Here is an 18,049-nt window from a genome sequence, read left to right on the forward strand (position 1 = left end):
TTTCCCCATAAGGGGTAGGGGGAAAGGACTGGATTCTCTTCTGTTGCAGACTCTTCCACTTTCTCCTGTGGCTGGCTAGACCTATGCTGAGTATCTCCCAGAGGATCTCAGTGCAGAATTTCGTGATTCCCTCTGGGTTTGGCAGACAAAATAAAAACCCTCCGGAACTTGAACTGCTCCTTTCTGAATGAGGTTCGAGCATGTTTGGGTCACATTACTTCCTTTTGGGGCTTTTCTACACCATAGGGTAATGTGCTCTCCAGGGGCATGATTTCTCAAGTGCACAAACGTGTTGCCCATTAATTGATCCATTCAGACCCTGCCAGTGAGCACTAAAGGTTCCCTCGTGTGCTTTAACATCACGCTGTTTGGATCTGTGCTCCGCTAAATCACACTAGGGAATCTTCGGTGCACGCCAACAATGTCTGCACAGGCCAATTAACGTGCACTTTAGAAATCACACCCTCCTAGTGCGTGTTATCCCATCATAGACAAGCCCTTTACTTTCCACTGCTTTCCTGCACTTGCTCCAGTTGCTTTCCAAATGGCAAGCACCAGAGTTCCATGGGAAGGCGATTTATGGCCTGGCAGGGTCTCTCGCTAGATCTCCAACCCACATCTGCAGACCCAAAAGGTTCAGATAGCGTGGAGATGCTTCCCTATTACTGAACCGTCATCCTAACCAAACCTCGCAGGCATTGGAACCCTCGCGAGTTTCCTCCAGGACAGAGAGACCCACGCTGCACCGGTCACTCAGTCCCGACTTGCCCCATACCCCGTTGTGACTGTTTTAATATTTGTTTTGCCGTAGCACCCAGCGGCCCCAGAACCCCATGGTGAGGCACAGACACAAAGAAAGACATGGCCCCTGCCCACCAAGGTCCACATTCTAATGGCCCTGACCTGTGCCAAGCCCAGCTTTTCCCCTTAGTTCCACTGATGGAACCCCATTTGCTCCAGCGGGGTCGTACTGAGAAGAGTAGCTGAGAGGAGACTTTGGCCCTGAGTATGGACGGAAGCAAAGCCTTAGACAAATACTGTCACAAGCCTGCGAGACTGGCCCAGTGAAGAGAGAAATTGGTCATTAAATGCTCTAGTATTTCCTTTAAAAGATACCAAATAAGAAATATGAGTCTCCTCTCATCCATCCATCACAGCTCTCAGCTCCCCTGTCAACCTGGAGTGATTGGAGTATCTGGGGATTAGGTCGCGTCTCGTAAATACCCCGGTTCAGCTCCCATCCAGACGATGTTTTCACAAATCAATTAACGACTTTAATTACGGTGGGGGAATTTACCAATTTCGCCAGATTGAATCTTTCCACATTGGGCTTGCGGCTTTAGTGTCTGGATTTTCCATTCTGGGGGGTTGTTAGTCACAGAGTTCAGGTTATCGCTGAAATGAGAAAGCGCTTTACTCTCTTCCTCGGTGAAAGCGAGTTTAGTGCTGGCGAAAGGCGCTGGATTGACAGCGCTGGGCACCGAATCCCTCCATTATCCACAGGAAAGTGCCAGAGCAGGCAGCTTCCTCCACCCTGCCGATGCCCTGGCCACAAGTGAAAAGGGAGTTCACTCTGCCGGGCCTGTTTGCTCCTGGGTTTCTCTGCTGAAGCTGCCAACAAGAGGGTTAGTTAGCACGAGTCGAGTTGTGATGTGAAATGGGACTCTCTGCGCTTAACGGAGAGCCAGGAACAGTGTCTGCTCTTGGCCCATCTAGACCTGGCAGTTACTGCTGCGGGTGCCAACCAGGGTGGCAGCTCTGGTGTTTTGTGATGGTGGCACATCCCATCCACCAGGGCCTGGACTGAGGCCTCTTCTTCCGTTCATAGGCACCTCCAAGCACGCATCCCTTTGTTGGTTGCTCCCAGCCAGATCTGGATTGGAAGTGGTGATGCAGAGCTGACCTAGAGTGAGTTTGGTGGGGCTGATCCTGGTGCCTTTAGGACAGGGGTGGCCAACCTGTGGCTCCGGAGCCACGTGCGGCTCTTCATAAGTTAATTTGCGGCTCCTTGTATAGGCACCGACTCCGGGGCTGGAGCTACAGGCGCCAACTTTCCAATGTGCCGGGGGGCGCTCACTGCTCAACCCCTGGCTCTGCCAGATGCCCTGCCCCCACTCCACCCCTTCCCGCCCCCTCCCTTGCCGTGCCCTCGCTCCTCCCCCCCCCCCCGAGCCTTCTGCACGCGACGAAACAGCTGATCCGGAGGTGCGGGAAGGGAGGGGGAGGCGCTGATCAGCGGGGCTGCCGGTGGGCAGGAGGGGCTGGGAGCGGGTGGGGGGAGCTGTTGGGGGGCTGCTGACGTATTACTGTGTCTCTTTGGCAATGTACATTGGTAAATTGTGGCTCTTTCTCAGGCTCAGGTTAGCCACCTCTGCTTTAGGACATTAGTTCTCCTCACAGAACCATTGTACAGTCCAAGCTGATTGGCGGCCACAGCTTGCGGCTAGGTAACCACTGGACTAGCAGAAGGTATTGCAGATGAAGCTTGAGGTGCGTTGGCTGAGCTGTGTGGAGGCTCTGGACTGGAGAGACTGCCTGTCCCAGTGCCTGTTCTCCTGAACCGTCCAGTGCTCCATTGCTATTGAAAGAAATTAAAACCTGTGGTGCCCTCGGACGGATTGCAATCATCTACAGCCAAAATGCTTCTGAAATAAATGTAGTCAAACTTTACTAATTCTGGGTCACTGAGAACGAAAATGATGCTTAAAATTGTTGATTGGCTCTAGTTTTCAAGATATGCTATTGGGTCAGTATATGCGACCCTTGACTTGGGAATGGCGGAGGATAAGTGAGTTCTAAAGGGAAGGGATCTCAATTTAAACCAGAAATGACTAAAATACATCTTTGACTGGATCTATGAATAAATCTATGACTGGGTTTGGACACTACTTGCTTTTTAGGCAAAACAATGAATGATGCAATCTGAAGCTGGTATTGCGTCATACGTAATATGAATTGCATCATGTTATTCCTAGAAGTCATGGATGATGCAATCATAACGAAGCTTACATCACTCTGCTGAACAAATTGCCCTATATCAGCTCTAGAAATCATACAGTGTTGTGCTCTCTTATTTGTCAGTGTTTGATTTTGCAAAGGGACACATTTCTGTTTAACCAAAGTGAGCAGAGATGCCTTGTACTTGTGTGAACAGTGCAGATAACTTCTGCTATGTTTGTGGTGAAGTGACTTTTGCATCACAAAGGCGCAGTATAACCACTATGGTTAAGAAAGCCTATCACCTTTATTTTGGCTGCAAAATTGGAGATCAGGACAAGAGGTGGGCCCCACACATATGCTGCAACACTTATGCAACAAATCTTCGCTAGTGGTTGAACAGGAAAAGGAATTCTATGCCTTTTGCAGTGCCAATGATTTGGAGAGAGCCAACAGATCATACCAGCAAATGTTACTTCTGTATGGTGCCTCCAGTTGGGAAAGGTGTGTCAAAGAAGAAAAAGTGGACTGTGCGTATCCAAACATTCCATCAGCCATAAGCCCAGTACCCCACGGAGAAGGACTGCCGGTTCCTGATGCACCAGAATCATTCTCACTTGAGTCAGACGAGGAAGAGGATGAAACTTCTAGTCCTGAACCATCAATGTCACAGGACCCACATTTTCTTCCATCCTCCTCCTCTGAACCACACCTCATAACACAAAGTGAACTGAATGACCTTGTCAGGGATTTGGAACTACCCAAGAGTAAGGCAGAGCTGTTGGGCTCCAGACTACAGCAGTGGAATCTCCTGGCAGGTGATGTTAGGGTTTCCATGTTCCGTGACCGTCAAAAGGATCTTGTCCCATTCTTCTTCATGGAAGGTGATCTTGTAGCCTGCAACAACATCGATGGTGTGATGACAGCCCTCAACATCGTTCACGATCCAGATGAGTGGAGACTGTTCATTGATTCATTGAAGACGAGTCTCAAAGCTGTTTTACTGCATAATGGCAATATTTTGCCATCAATTCCAGTTGGTCATGCAGTCCATATGAAGAAAACCTATGACAACATGAAACAACTTTTGAGGTGCATAAACTATGACCAACATCAGTGGCAGCTTTGTGGCGATTTGAAGGTTGTTGCTCTCTTGCTTGGTCTGCAGACTGGATACACAAAGTACTGCTGTTTTCTCTGCGAATGGGATAGTCGTGCAAGAGATTCCCACTACATCAAGAAAGATTGGCCACTCCGACAGTCATTGGAGCCTGGGAGGAAAAGTGTTCAGCATCCACCACTTGTTGAATCAAGGAAGATTTTGTTACCACCCTTACACATCAAGCTGGGTCTGATGAAGAACTTTGTCAAGGCCATTGACAAAACACAAGCAGCTTTCAAGTACCCCCGTGGAAAATTTCCAAGGTTAAGTGAAGCTAAGATAAAGGAAGGTATCTTTGTTGGTCCTCAGATTCGTGAACTTCTTCGAGATGATGCATTTGACCATGCACTGCTTGGCAAGGAAAAGACAGCATGGAAAGCCTTCCAGTTGGTGGCAATAAATTTTCTTGGAAACAACAAGGCAGACAACTACAGGTTGTTGATGGAAAACCTCCTCAAGGCATACAAAAGCCTTGGTTGCAACATGTCACTAAAGATACATTTTTTGCACTCTCATCTAGATTTTTTTCCACCGAACTGCGGAGCAGTGAGCGACGAGCACGGCGAGCAATTTCACCAGGACATTGCAACAATGGAGAAACGCTATCAGGGCAAATGGAGCCCATCAATGCTTGCAGACTATTGCTGGACAGGGACAAGAGATGCTCCATTTAATGAATACAAGAGACAAGCCAAGAAGCGCCGAGTAGACACTGAATAGGACTAAACTATGTACATAATAGTTTTTTGCCTTTTGTTTCATAATAAATTTTATTTATATAACCCTTTTGCTGATTTTTAAAGTGTTACATAAACAGGACAGGTGAAATATTATCATGTAAAGCAACCATAAACACATGAAAAGACCTAGGTTTACAATTTATGATTAAAACTCTACTAGCTACACAATATACATAGACATAAAATGTAAAAACTTAAATATCTTAGAAACAGTAGCCAATCGGTTATTTTAATTGTCATATTTGAATTCAGCACATCAAAATACATAATAAATAGCACATTTTATCTCTGAAGCAGACGACTTCTCAAAAATTGTAGACCAGTGTTGTCTGTTCAGCTGCCAGCTGGGTAGCACGGACAGATGGAGAATGCATCTCGCTGTCCAGTTAGTCCCTCTGCCCCTCGCTGTTCTAAGGGGCTGGGTCGGAGGGAATCTCCAGTGTTCATTCGGTGGAGATGCACAGCAATGGCTTGATGTAATGAGTCACCTCTGAACCTGACAAGTGCTCGCTGAGCCCCGCCAGGTTAGCGCCGCTGAGCTGATGAGCTATCCCTCAGCCGCAGCTTGCACGTCTATCTGCCAGGGCTCAGCCAATCCACAGGAGTCCCCAAGGCCAGGGATATGGGCTCCCATTGAGAACAGCCACTCCAGTCTGCTCAACGTCACTACCTCACCTGGAGTATCCCCGCCGCTTGGAGAGTCTTACACGCTGCTCCTGCTCCAGCCTGCACCTGCTGCTGCCCTGGCCTTGTTCCAACCCTGTTCTTGATTCCTGCTCTGACCCCTGGCTCTGGTCCCCAGCCTGACCACTAGGCGTGACCCCTGCTGTTCCAACCACTTGGCCTCACTATCCACTTCTCAGTTTGACATTGAGTCAGGCCCAGTGCCAGCAAGTGTGGCAATCTAATACAATGCATCCAGCGCACCTCAGTCCTGCCTTCAGATCCACTTCTGAGCCTCTTCTTGAGGTCAAAGCCTTGGAGAACGGTGAAGGGGGACAGGACAGAGCATCCTACATTAGCACCGTATCTCAGCATCTCTTTTCCTAGTGTGGCGCTAACCTCTGGAACTCTCCGCTACAGGGAGTCATTGAGGCAAGCAGCAAAGCAGGGCTTTCAGAAAGGGCTGGATCATTGTATGGCCAGTGGTGACATGTGCGGCTCTTCGAGCAAAATCAAGAATGGTTTAATTGACCCCCATGCTTGAGGCTGTAAGTTGATCAACTGCCAAGGTCAGGGAAGAATTTTCCTGCTTGCCTCTAGTATAGTTTTGCATTCTTGGCAGGGGAAAGGTCACCTTCTAAGCAGCCGGTTTTGGCCACTGCTTGAGGGCAGGGTGCCAGATGAGAGAGATTTATCGTGCAATACGCTTCATCACAGCAACTTATGGGTCTCTCTTCACCTTGTCCCTGACTTCTGAGTTAAGATCTCTGAAGGCTGAATGAGTGTCGTTACACCAGCCTTGCAAAGTCATCATGAAAATGTACCAGGCCAGGCACAAATTCCACTCACCTGCCATTTTCCATGGCAATAATAGAAACAAACGGATCTTATTTGATTTACCCGTCCAAAAAAAAAAAAGACTCACGCTGGGTGAGTAGAATTTTACAAGGCTACATTAAAACAGATGGTCTGGGGTTGATTTGAGTTACATTTAGCATCAGCTGGCTCTGAAGAGTAAAGAGAGACATTACAGAGCCTCCCGTCCAGTCAGGGATGCACTTGAGAAAAATCCCAGACCCCAGCATTATCCGACACACAAGCTGTGAGCTGCGCCCCCATCTGCCATAGGCGAGATGTGCCCAGCCAAGCCCCGAGCGAGAGGTGGGGTGGGGAGGGGAGAGTAAGGAGTTGGGAAGTGAGATGTAGAGACAGGCATCATCTCTCCAGCTAATGCAGTGTCACGACCTCAGCATCCCATTGTGTCTTCGCTTCCATTTCTCAGCATGCACAATAAAGGGAGAGAGAGATTGAGATGGCCATTTAATGTCAGGCAGAGAGCTCTCCGCAGCGGGCCAGGCCAGGGAGTGCTGGAAATCCTTACAGAGCTACCGGTGTCTCAGAGAATCAGAGAATATCAGGGTTGGAAGGGACCTCAGGAGGTCATCTAGTCCAATTCCCTACTCAAAGCAGGACCAATCCCCAACTAAATCATCCCAGCCAGGGCTTTGTCAAGCCTGACCTCTAATGAAGGAGATTCCACCACCTCCCTAGATAACCCATTCCAGTGCTTCACCACACTCCTAGTGAAATAGTGTTTCCTAATATCCAACCTAAACCTCCCCCACTGCAACTTGAGACCATTACTCCTTGTTCTATCATCTGCTACCACAGAACAGTCTCCATTCACTTCTAAAACCAGAGACAGTGTTCACCATCCCATGGCCCAGGGTGACTGTGCTCTGAGCTACTGCCAAGTGGGATGCTCAGGGATTCCAGCTGGGTAAAATCCTGATTGACCTAAAGCCTGGGGGGAAGATGGGGAGGCTGAGTGAAGATGTCAGCGAGACAGAGGGGAAGGGGTGGAAAGAAGGACCAAGCCAGTCAGAGGGGCGGGAGGTGGACCTGGTTGAGATCAGCCACAGAAGAGTTGGCAGAAGGCGGTGGGACCAGGGAGAAGTGTGCTGCTGTGCATGCCTGAGGCTGGGGCCTGTTAGGGCTCTGATCAGCTGAGCTTCCTCTTCCAATCAGCGGTTGCTTCTCCAGCCTAAACACACTAATAGGCCCTTTCCTCAGCTTTCAGGGCTGGTGTGGGGTGAACACCACCTTACACACAAGTAAAGCTAGCCACTGGTATGTCTACCCAGGCTGCAGTCACGTCTTGGATCGCAGCGTGGACATGAGTTTGAGAGCCAAACCTAGATCCAAATGGACATTTTGCAGATTGCCTCCTCTCTCCAATGGGATGGACCAGAGCCATGGATTCAAACTGAATGCTGCGGTTGGAGCCTCTCTCTTTGGGCGTGTCTGCACAGCAGCCGGGAGATGGGTAGACAGACCCACTCTAGCTCTGCTGAAGCTAGCACCTAAAAAGAACAGTGTGGCCATGGTGGCAGGTGGTGGCTGGTCTGATTACATAGCGAGGGGTTCAGGCGGGTTTATACTGAGGCGACTAGCCCGAGTCACTGCCCGTGTCACTGCAACGTCGAGGCACTAGTGCGAGCACCGCTTGTGCAGGTATGTCTCTGCGCACTGGGAATGACACCTCCCAGCTGCTATATAGAGATACCCTTCGATTCTGCCATCTCCAGAGATCACTGCGGCCACGCGGGTACAATCAACTCATTCACACACTTTGCAATAAATGTTTAGTAAGTGAATGTAAAGCAGGCGACAAGTCTGAGAAGGAGAGCACCGGAGGGCGGGGGCCTCAGTGTTCAAAGTAGTTTGAGTCCCCTGTCACAGAAACAACAGAACAAGATGCACCCTGGAGAGATGCAGCTAAGACCTGTAGTGAGAGAGAACCCAAGCCACAGGTGCTCAGCTGGGAGGGGAGTACCTGGGAGTCACAGCAAATCAGATGGGGGGTTGCAATGTGACGTGGCAGCAGAAATGCTCGTGTGAATGTTTGGACCTGCTAGACAGGGCATCACCTCCCAGACCAGGGGTGTGGGAGCCCCTCTCTGCCCGTCTGTCCAAGGGATTCGCAGATCACTCATCACTGCAACATTCACTTCTGGGCCTTGATAACAGGCAATTCTTGTTGTTCCTTCTTTCTGTTCTGTAGTGGAAACACCCCCATAGCCGTGTGGGGAACTCACCTGGACCTTATCCAGAACCCTCAGATCCGGGCCAAGCATGGTGGGAAAGAACACGTCAACGTGAGTATTGTCGCCGGGAAGGGGAGCGGTGTTAAGGAACGTGGCCGGGCTGGTGAAAGGGGCTACGGGACAGCTCTGGAGATTGGAGTCTCCTGTTTAGCCACAAAACAGGCAGAGCGTTAGCAGCCCAAGCAAGCCTGCCTGCCCAGTGCGCCTCAAATCCAACCTGCAGCGGGGAGAGGAAAGTTGATTCTCCCAGATCCAGGTGGTTCCCAGTCTCTGCTGCGACAGTTAGTGGCAGGGATAATTTCTGTTATACGGGCACTCATCATCTAGGAATTGTCACCGATTGCCTATTGCACACCAGGCCCCACACTGCATTCCGATATTAACGATGTGGGTCACCTAGCTGCCATGCCATGGGGTGGAAGGTGAGTCGAGCACACTGGGGCAGCAGGGACTAGGAACACCCTGCTGTCACTTTAGCAACACCCTATTGATGTTGGCAAAGTGCTTTGAGATGACTGCCTAGGAGTCCTGCGGAAAGGGATCTGGGGGCTATAGTGGACCACAAGCTAAATATGAGTCAACAGTGTAACACTAATGCAAAAAAAGTCAACATCATCTGGGATGTATTAGCAGGAGTGTTGTAAGCAAGACACGAGAAGTAATTATTCTGCTCTACTCCGTGCTGATTAGGCCTCAGCTGGAATATTGTGTCCAGTTCTGGGCGCCACATTTCAGGAAGGATGTGGACAAATTGGAGAGAGTCCAGAGAAGAGAAACAAAAATGATTAAAGGTCTAGAAAACATGACCTATGAGGGAAGATTGAAAAAACTGGGTTTGTTTAGTCTGGAGAAGAGAAGGCTGAGGGGAGACATGATAACAGTTTTCAAGTACATATAAGGTTATAAGGAGGAGAGAGAAAAAATATTCTTGTTAATCTCTGAGGGTAGGACAAAAAGCAATTGGTATAAATTGCAGCAAGGGAGGTTTAGGTTGGACATTGGGAACAACTTCCTGTCAGGGTAGTTAACCACTGGAACAAATTGCCTAGGGAGGTTGTGGAATCTCCGTCATTGGAGGTTGTTAAGAACAGGTAAGACAAACACTTTCAAGGGATGGTCTAGTAGTTGTTACTTAGTCCTGCCTTGAGTGTAGAGGACTGGACTAGATGACCTCTTGAGGTCCTTCCAGTCCTACGATTCTGTGAAACCCTTGGAAGAAAAGCCCCAGAGAAGAGCAGAGGATTTGTTCTTACTACCAGCTCCAGACCCTGTGAAACACTCACACTCTCACTCAGCCAGGCCCCATGGCCTTGCATGCTCGTTGCCAACAGGCAGCTAGCACTGAGTGAGGCCTCAGAGTCCAGCTGCCTGTTCACACTGCGGCTGAGGCTCTGGCAGGCCCATTTTCACTGAGAGAGGAAGCAGGGAGCAGCTGTGTTGCCCTTCCGCTGACATGAAGAGTGACAGTCACGAGGCTGCTTGAGAAACCAGATGTCCCCTACACCTGCCCTCAAAATGTCAGGTGTCCCCAGCCTTCTCGAGCCAACCTTGATGTGCTCTCCACAGCAAGTCACAGAGAGAGGCTGCTGACCCAGGGGAGTGGCTGGACTGCACTTACTGGGCCTGACCTGGCCCTGGCACTGCTGGGCAAGGCCCTGATCCCACTGGATGCTGAGCACAGCCTGAGAAGGGTTGAGTAGCTGATGGCATTCTGCCTCTGCTGGGATCAGGCCCAGACTCTGAGCGAGGGAGGCTAAGGCAGGTACAGAGGCCTGCCTCAGCCCACCCACCAATGCATTCCCCCAACAAAGTCCCAGGGAATCTCAGGGTGGCATTCCTCATCTGCTGCTATGTGGGTCCTCTCCCCTGATGGTTGGTGGCGATGAGGAGCTCAACCCACTCCCCGGCTTCCCTGGCCCCTCTTCTCTGCCTCCACAACAGCACAGCAATAAACTACATCTATCAAGGCACAGATTGTTTTTCTTTTACCCACAAGCCCCTGCAAAATGCCATCAATCCCTTTAGCCTGTGAAGGTCTGTGTGCCTAGCAGAAGGGACTGGTGCAGAAATTACCCTGAAAGCTCCAAGGTCGCTTTCAATAAACCAAGAGCCAGCGTCCTCCTTTCCCACCCCATACCTTCCGCCTTGCCGGTATAATAGGCCAAGCCACTCTCGATTAGGCTCTGCGCCAGCTCCCAGAGCGCTCATGTCGAGCTAAATCTGGAGTGACACCGCTCGGGCCAGCCACGGCAGCGAGAAGAGATTCGCCTGTGCAGGGCGAGGAGACTGACAGGGGCAGGGTTTAATCAGGGCTTGTTGCTGTGAGGAGCAGAGATCGAAGGAGCCAGGGGGCAGGGAGGGAGAAATGAGCTTCCTTCTCCTAAAACCACGTCTCAGCCAAAGGAAACCACACGTCCGGATGTTGGAACATCAAGCAAAAAAAAAAAAAAAAATCACCAAACAAACCCATAACAAATAAAACCTGGAGACATCCCTGGGTGATTCTGGAGCGAAATTAAAAGGGTGCAAACTAGGAAGGGTCATTGTAACTGGCTAGGAGGTTAGCATCAGCTTCTTAGTGCCTCCTGCCTTACCTTGCTATACACAGAGATGGCTTTTTAGGGAAGATCTCTGCTGCAGGGGACACCAGCTGATGCTGGCCCAGGCTTTTCTCAGAGAGTTTGGCATCGATTCTTTCATACTACGGGGCCCCTCTCCCCGTGATTTGCTCACTTTTACCTTTGCACGGACACACATCGTCAATAGCCTCACAGGCACCTCCAGCTGCCATGGGATCCCTGGGGTTTGGGGCTACCTGGCACTTCTGAAAATCAGGCCAAATGACCCTCCTTTTGAGAGATGTTGCGTGCTCACAGCTCCCACTGACTTTAGCTGTACTGCGTTTGTGGCTTCTGAAACCCCAGGGGCTACTGAACAAATTCTTCTCTCACTTACTGGTGTAACACCACTGGCTGGTGAAGCTGCTCCCACTTTACACCAGGGTAAGTGACCGCAGAACCAGGCCATTAAGTCCTGGTGGGTCTCCTGGCTGCGGAGGGCTGGCTATGCTGCTCCTGAATTGGCCAGAGGGGGAATTCATGTTACCCCAGTGAATCCGTGGTAGAGCCAGGAATAGGACTCAGGAGTCCTGATTTCCCATCCCCTGCTTTAACCACTAGACAACACTCCTCTCCTTTTGTCCTGCTACCTCCCTTTATCCCAGCGGTGCCATGTAATGGCTCCTAGCCTTAGAGGTAGGGCCAAACCCAGAGAGAGGCTGACCCCCTGCAGCCCCGTTGGCTCAATGAGTATTCCAGGTGCCTATGGCCCCCCAGCCTTCGGCCCCTACAGAGGGTGTGTGAGTCACGTTCTCGGCTGGGCCCGAGACATGGAGTAGGTTTGGAGCCTGATTCCACCTCCCATGACCTCCCACCACTTACAATAATCTCTGGGGGCAATCCTGGGTCATGCTAGGCATTTGTCTATCCTGTTGCATTTACCAAGTGTCCCTTGGCTGATAGATTCGCCAGCATTCAGAGCTAGCTGCCTGCAGTGCTTCATCCCCTTCAGCAAGCACTCGTCATCCCCCTGACAGGGAGCAACATGAGGCTGGGCCACCTAGTGACTAGCTCAAGCGATAAGTGCCCTCATCAGCCAACAGGCCATGTTCTAATGTCACTTACTCCTGTGTAAAACCAGCAGATCGTCACTGGAGTTACACCATGCTTAGATCAGACTCAGGGCCATGTAGACTGCCCAGCTGTCATGGGCAGTTGACCCCTGGAGAGGGATTTAAACTTGCGAACTGCTGGTTGACTCAGCGGGTGAGAGCTCTTGGTACCCAGTCATAGCCTGACTTCCTGTGCACAGGCTGATCTTGGGTCTTTCAGTGCTAGAGCAGAGCTGTCCCAGTGCGGCTCATCTGCATGGCTGCATCCTCTGCATTTAATTTGGTCCAAATCACTTTTCTCATCTGAATTGATCTGGGCAAAATCGACGCCAGCCCCCGTATTAAAGTAGACGTTATAGCGAACGCTCTTTGAGCAGGGGCGGATTGCAGCAAACAGTGAAAGGGACGTTTGAAAAGGAAAATCATAAAGCCAGGCTTGGGTTCATGATTATTTGTACTAAAGTAACTTTGAGAGGCCTCAGCTGAGATACGGTCCCCTTTGCTGGGCGCCACACATATGCTTGGTGAGAGACTGTCTGTCCTGCCTATTTGGACTGTTAGCTCTTCAGGGCTGGGACTAAGTAATATTACACCCATTTTACAGGTGGGGATCTGAAGCACAGAGAGACTTAGGGCTTGTCTACATGGGGGAGTTATTCCAGAATAACTCTTCCTGATTAACACCAGGTGTGGACACTCTTGTTCTGGAATAAGAGTGCCTATTCTGAATGCCAGATCTCCTGGGTCCCAGTGCAGTGCCTTAAACGCCAGGCCACCCTTTGGAGCCAAAGTCTGGATATCCCAAACTTTGCAGGGGGGGAAAGGCAGGTTCAGTCGACCAGCCCATTATAGGGATTGTGGCTGCTGACAAAACTCAGATCCTTCTGCAGGTGCAGCTTTTGGACAGTTACCAGGGAGAAGGAGATCTGAAGCTCGGGTTGGACCTGCCTGCAGTAAAAGGCAGAGCTTTCCATTCCGGGGGGAAAGTGGTGACACCGGCATCCTTGGAGTTCAAAGCCCCCCGTGGAACAGGTGCAAGTTGCCCTCACAATGTGCCTCAGCCCTGAGCCGGAGCAACTGAGGACTCACTTGCAGGAGCAATGGGCTCCCCCGTGCTCCTTCCAGCCGTGGCCCCGGCTGAGTGTGCTCTCAAGGTGCTGAATGTCGTGGTGGAGTGACTGGTGCCCCAGCTGGTCCCTCCCAGTCCCTTCCTCTCCCCAGCCGTGGGTGGGATATTGTTCTATTGGAAAGGATTCAGTCTCTTGTAAATTGTCTGTTGGGGGAGGGGCTGCTCTGATAAAGCTCTCCCTTGGCTCATGCCCTCTAGATCTGCGAGGTACAGAACGCCACAGAGATGACCTGCCAGGCCCCAGCACTGCCCGTGGACCCAAATCACCAGTCCGAGCTAACCGAGCGCCCAGAAGAGTTTGGTTTCATCCTGGATAATGTTCAGTCCCTGCTGATCCTCAACAAAACCAACTTCACCTACTACCCAAACCCAGTCTTTGAGGCTTTCAACCCCTCGGGGATCCTGGAGCTGAAGCCAGGAACTCCCATCATACTAAAGGTGAGGAGATGGGGGTAAGGGAGCAGCATCAGAGAACGATGATGCCCTCCAGGAACATATCCAGCCAATCACGGCCAACATCCCACCAGTCCCAACAGAGCCCTCACCAGCATCTCACCAGTCCCAGCATTACCAGTCCTAACAGAGGGCCTGCCAACATCCCTCCAATCACAACAGAGATGCCACCAGCACCCCACCAATCGTAGCACTTCTCCTGCCAACGTCCCACCAATCACAGCACAGCGTTCTTAACTTTACCCCAACCCACAGCAGATATTGCCTTGTGCTGTAGGAGCCTGGTGTGCGGATTAGATTGAGCAGCGGCAGAAACTGCACTGAAAAGGGAAGCATGGAGAGAGAACGTTTGTGTTGTTCCATAACATCCTAACCGCAAGGGACAGAGCTTCGAACAACTAACCTTTTCACTTCTTGACAGTTCACCCTCATGGAAGTACACGGAGTAGCCCCTCAGCTGGAGTAACGCAGCATAGCTCTGTTGACTTTCCTGGAGCTACACTGATTTACACCAGCTGAGAATCTGGCCCCATGTCTCTGTTTGTGCTGCAGTACGTGACAATATGGTGATTAGGACAGCCAGACGCAGCACGTTTGGAGTTGTAAAGCTTGCTCACTCGCCATTTGTGCAAATCCGAGAACAACCTCTTTGTGGTTTGAGACATTCTGTGAGCCAGACAGCGAGCAAGAGCACTTTCTGGCTTATATTTTCCAGTATGGGCCTCTGTATGTGATGTGTGTGCAAACAGATAATTGGGCACACAAAAGACACATTTGCACATTCAATACAAATGTAACAAATGCAAATGTAGGCCTGTAATTCCAGAGAGACAAGGTGCAGGGGAGCCCTGTACCAAGCTGTCCCGATCTTCCAGGGGTGGGTCAGGATTTACTCGCATTGAGGAAGGCCATAAATGATGAGCCAAGGAGGGCATGTCTAGGGATGGCACTCACATCACAGGGACAACCCAATGGCAGGTTACACCCTGCTGAGATGTTTGTGGGTTTGCTCCTCTCGGTCCAGGGGAAGAACCTAATCCCACCGGTGACTGGAGGGAATGCCAAGCTGAATTACACCGTGCTGATAGGCGAGAAGCCATGTGTGGTGACCGTGTCGGACGTGCAGCTGCTGTGCGAGTCCCCGAACCTCATTGGACGGCACAAAGTGATGGTAAGCCAGGCGTTAATGGGAAACCCCGAGAGAATGGGAACCACTGAGAATTCCGGGATCCTTGGGAATTTGGATCCCATTATTGTAGTCACTAGGAACTTGGTGACCCCCTCCAGAAGGCAACGCCCCAGTCTTGGGTGTTAAAATAAACAAACGTGGAGACCCTGGTAGCTCATGGGGAAGCTTGTAAAAGCATACAGCCCTGAATAGCCTCCACTGCTGGCATCCCCGTTATAGGGAATCCCTTCAGTAGAAGCCCTCTTCTCTGCTTCGAATGGCATCAGCTGTGTGGTGCCAAAGTATTTGTGCAGTGTGGCTACATGTATGTGGCATGATGCCTCCATGCCACCAAACGCTCCCGCGGGGGAAGAGCGCTCTGCTTGGCTTAGCGCTGGCTGCAGCAATAGTCAGCATGGAAAGGGTTAAAATCTGCCACCTAGGAAAAGAATGGAAGTGCAGGGCATTGACCATAGGGTGAATGGCTCTTTGGGCTTTGGTGCCAAAAGATTACGCTGCCACCGGCATAATTTCGTATTATTTTTAGTATTAATTAGTGAAATTGTGGCCTGAGAGGTAGCTCCTCCTCCTCCCTCCGTACCACTCCTTTATCCTCCTCTTCTCCATACTTTGAACACTGTCATACAGAATGAGTCAGCAAAATCATTTGCATTCTACAATCCTATTGGTTGAAATAAATGAATCTGCAAATGACATTACACCCTGGGCATGCCAACAGACAAGGCTGCGGTCTGCAAATGTGGATGAGCAATGTTTTTGATTGACCCTGATCAATTTATTCCTCCCACTCCCCCAAGCTGGTAGGGTAGATTTTTTTGGTTGTAATTTCAGTGATGAGAAATCTGTAGAGGTTGCTGGAGATATAATATTTGGGTACGTCAGGAGAGAGTGTTTTCTGAGTTAGAGCAGTGGTTAGGATGCCCCGGGTTCCATTTTTGACTCTGCCACAAACTCACTGTGTGACCTTGGTCACTTCACCTCCCTATGCCAGAGTTTCTCCTGCTGTAAAATGGAGGTGATAATCCGTGCCAGCCATAATGCGGGGCTCAATTCATCCACAGTTGTAGAGCACATTATGATCCTCCAAGGGAAGCACTTGTGATGCCATTCTCTGCTTTAATTCCAGGGCTTTTGAATAGCACATAATGAGTCTGCCAGCATTTTCCTGGATGTAGTTGAAAAGGTGCTCAGTCAGGGGCTGGCAAAGCCAAGGCCTGGGAGATAAGCCAAGAGGCAGGAGGATTGCAAATGAACCCAAGGGGTTCAGTGAGCCTGAGAGCAGAATTGGGCCTTTCCACGACACAGGGATTCTCTGATCACTGCAGCCCGGGGCAGATAGAGAGAGTCAAAGAATGAGGGGCCCCACTAGAACCGTGGGAAGATGGTAGCATTTAAACATGTTTGTGAGCATCAGTAACATGACAAAAAGAACGAGGAGTCCTTGTGGCACCTTAGAGACTAACAAATTAATAAGCTTTATGCCCAAGTAAATTGGTTAGTCTCTAAGGCGCCACAAGGACTCCTCGTTCTTTTTTGCTGATACAGACTAACATGGCTACCGCTCTGAAACCAGTAACATGACAGTGCACTAAGGGCGAGTTAATGCCATCAATCTGCACACACAGAGCCATTGCTCTGATAATGGCTGAGCTGCGAATCAAGGACAGACGGTTACCTGCAGTAAAAGCCTCCGTTTTAGCAATGGCACGGAAGCTGGAATTAAGCGAGGGAACAGCTGTTCTGGGGAATGCCTTCTGCGGTATGACACTGTTGTTCCTCAAGTTAGTGCCTCGCTGTTTCACTGGAACTCCACTGTGAGGATGGGGGTGGTGGTGGGAATTAACACTCAGATCTCCTGGGTCCTTCTGCCAGTGATCCGCTGTGTGATCTTGAGCAAATCACTGAACGTCCCCGTTGCTGGGAAGTTGGGGAGTGGTAACACTTACCTAGGTCCACAAGGGCTTGTGAGAATGTATGAACAATTGCCAAGTGGGATAATGAAGTAGGAAACCACGGTGATAGTGTTTCGTGTTGATGTCAGCGTGTTCCCTCCCTCGGTCAGCTCTCAGTGCAAGGATCAGCAAAACAGCGACAGAGTTAAATAACAGGAGGAGAGAGAAAACTAAAAGAACTGGATCGAGTGCATGGTTTTGAGATGAGCTATGAAAAGGGGCGAAGGGTCACTGAGGTGAGAGGCGCAGGAGGGCTCTTCCAGAGGGGAGAAGCTGCAGAGGAGAGAGATGCGTATACAGTATGTGAGAGGAGGGGGTGGGGGGGACGGGGATGGGGACGACGAGAATAAGGTTTGCACTTAACCTCAACTGAGGCTGTCTCCCAAATCCTTAGTCACTCCTGTGTGGAGGTCAGGTCTCCAGGGCTAGGTCTGGGAGGGAGGGAGCATGTACTGGGATGTATAGAGTCCTGTTGCAACAATAGAATTAGCACAATGATCATCCTGTCGTAAGCTAGATTGTGAGTAGAGCAGGGGTAGGCAACCTATGGTACGCGTGCCAAAGGCGGCATGCGAGCTGATTTTCAGTGGCACTCACACTGCCCGGGTCCTGGCCACCGGTCCAGGAGTGGGGGGAGTGGGGGTGGGGGGGCTCTGCATTTTAATTTAATTTAAATGAAGCTTCTTAAACATTTTAAAAACCTTATTTACTTTACATACAACAATAGTTTAGTTATATATTATAGACTCATAGAAAGAGACCTTCTAAAAACATTAAAATGTATTACCGGCACGCGAAACCTTAAATTAGAGTGAATAAATGAAGACTCGGCACACCACTTTTGAAAGGTTGCCGATCCCTGGAGTAGAGGATCTGGCACAAATCTACTGCCACTGGTGCTGAATTCCAGTTTGGCCTGAGGCTGGAGAAGAGACCTGATACCACACAGAGTCTCACTCCCAGAAAGCATGTCCAGGTCGAGGTCCTTGGCCAGGTCATGTGTGTATAGAAAGGATATGGAGGCGTCTGCTCTGTGCTTGGACCATA

At 50.2% G+C, this 18,049-nt stretch overlaps 1 protein-coding gene across 6 annotated transcripts in view; it reads left to right on the forward strand.

Annotated features, from left to right (window-relative positions):
* Positions 1 to 18,049, forward strand: part of PLXNA4 (plexin A4) — a 658,514-nt gene that overhangs the window by 547,287 nt on the left and 93,178 nt on the right. For all 6 annotated transcript variants that reach the window (XM_065552899.1, XM_065552917.1, XM_042843227.2 and 3 more), the window contains 3 exons: positions 8,567 to 8,660; positions 13,607 to 13,846; positions 14,886 to 15,032. In XM_065552899.1, the coding sequence (XP_065408971.1) occupies positions 8,567 to 8,660; positions 13,607 to 13,846; positions 14,886 to 15,032 (481 nt within the window). The remainder of the gene's footprint in view (positions 1 to 8,566; positions 8,661 to 13,606; positions 13,847 to 14,885; positions 15,033 to 18,049) is intronic.

Source organism: Chrysemys picta, chromosome 1, assembly GCF_011386835.1.
Source record: "Chrysemys picta bellii isolate R12L10 chromosome 1, ASM1138683v2, whole genome shotgun sequence".
NCBI lineage: Eukaryota > Metazoa > Chordata > Testudines > Emydidae > Chrysemys > Chrysemys picta.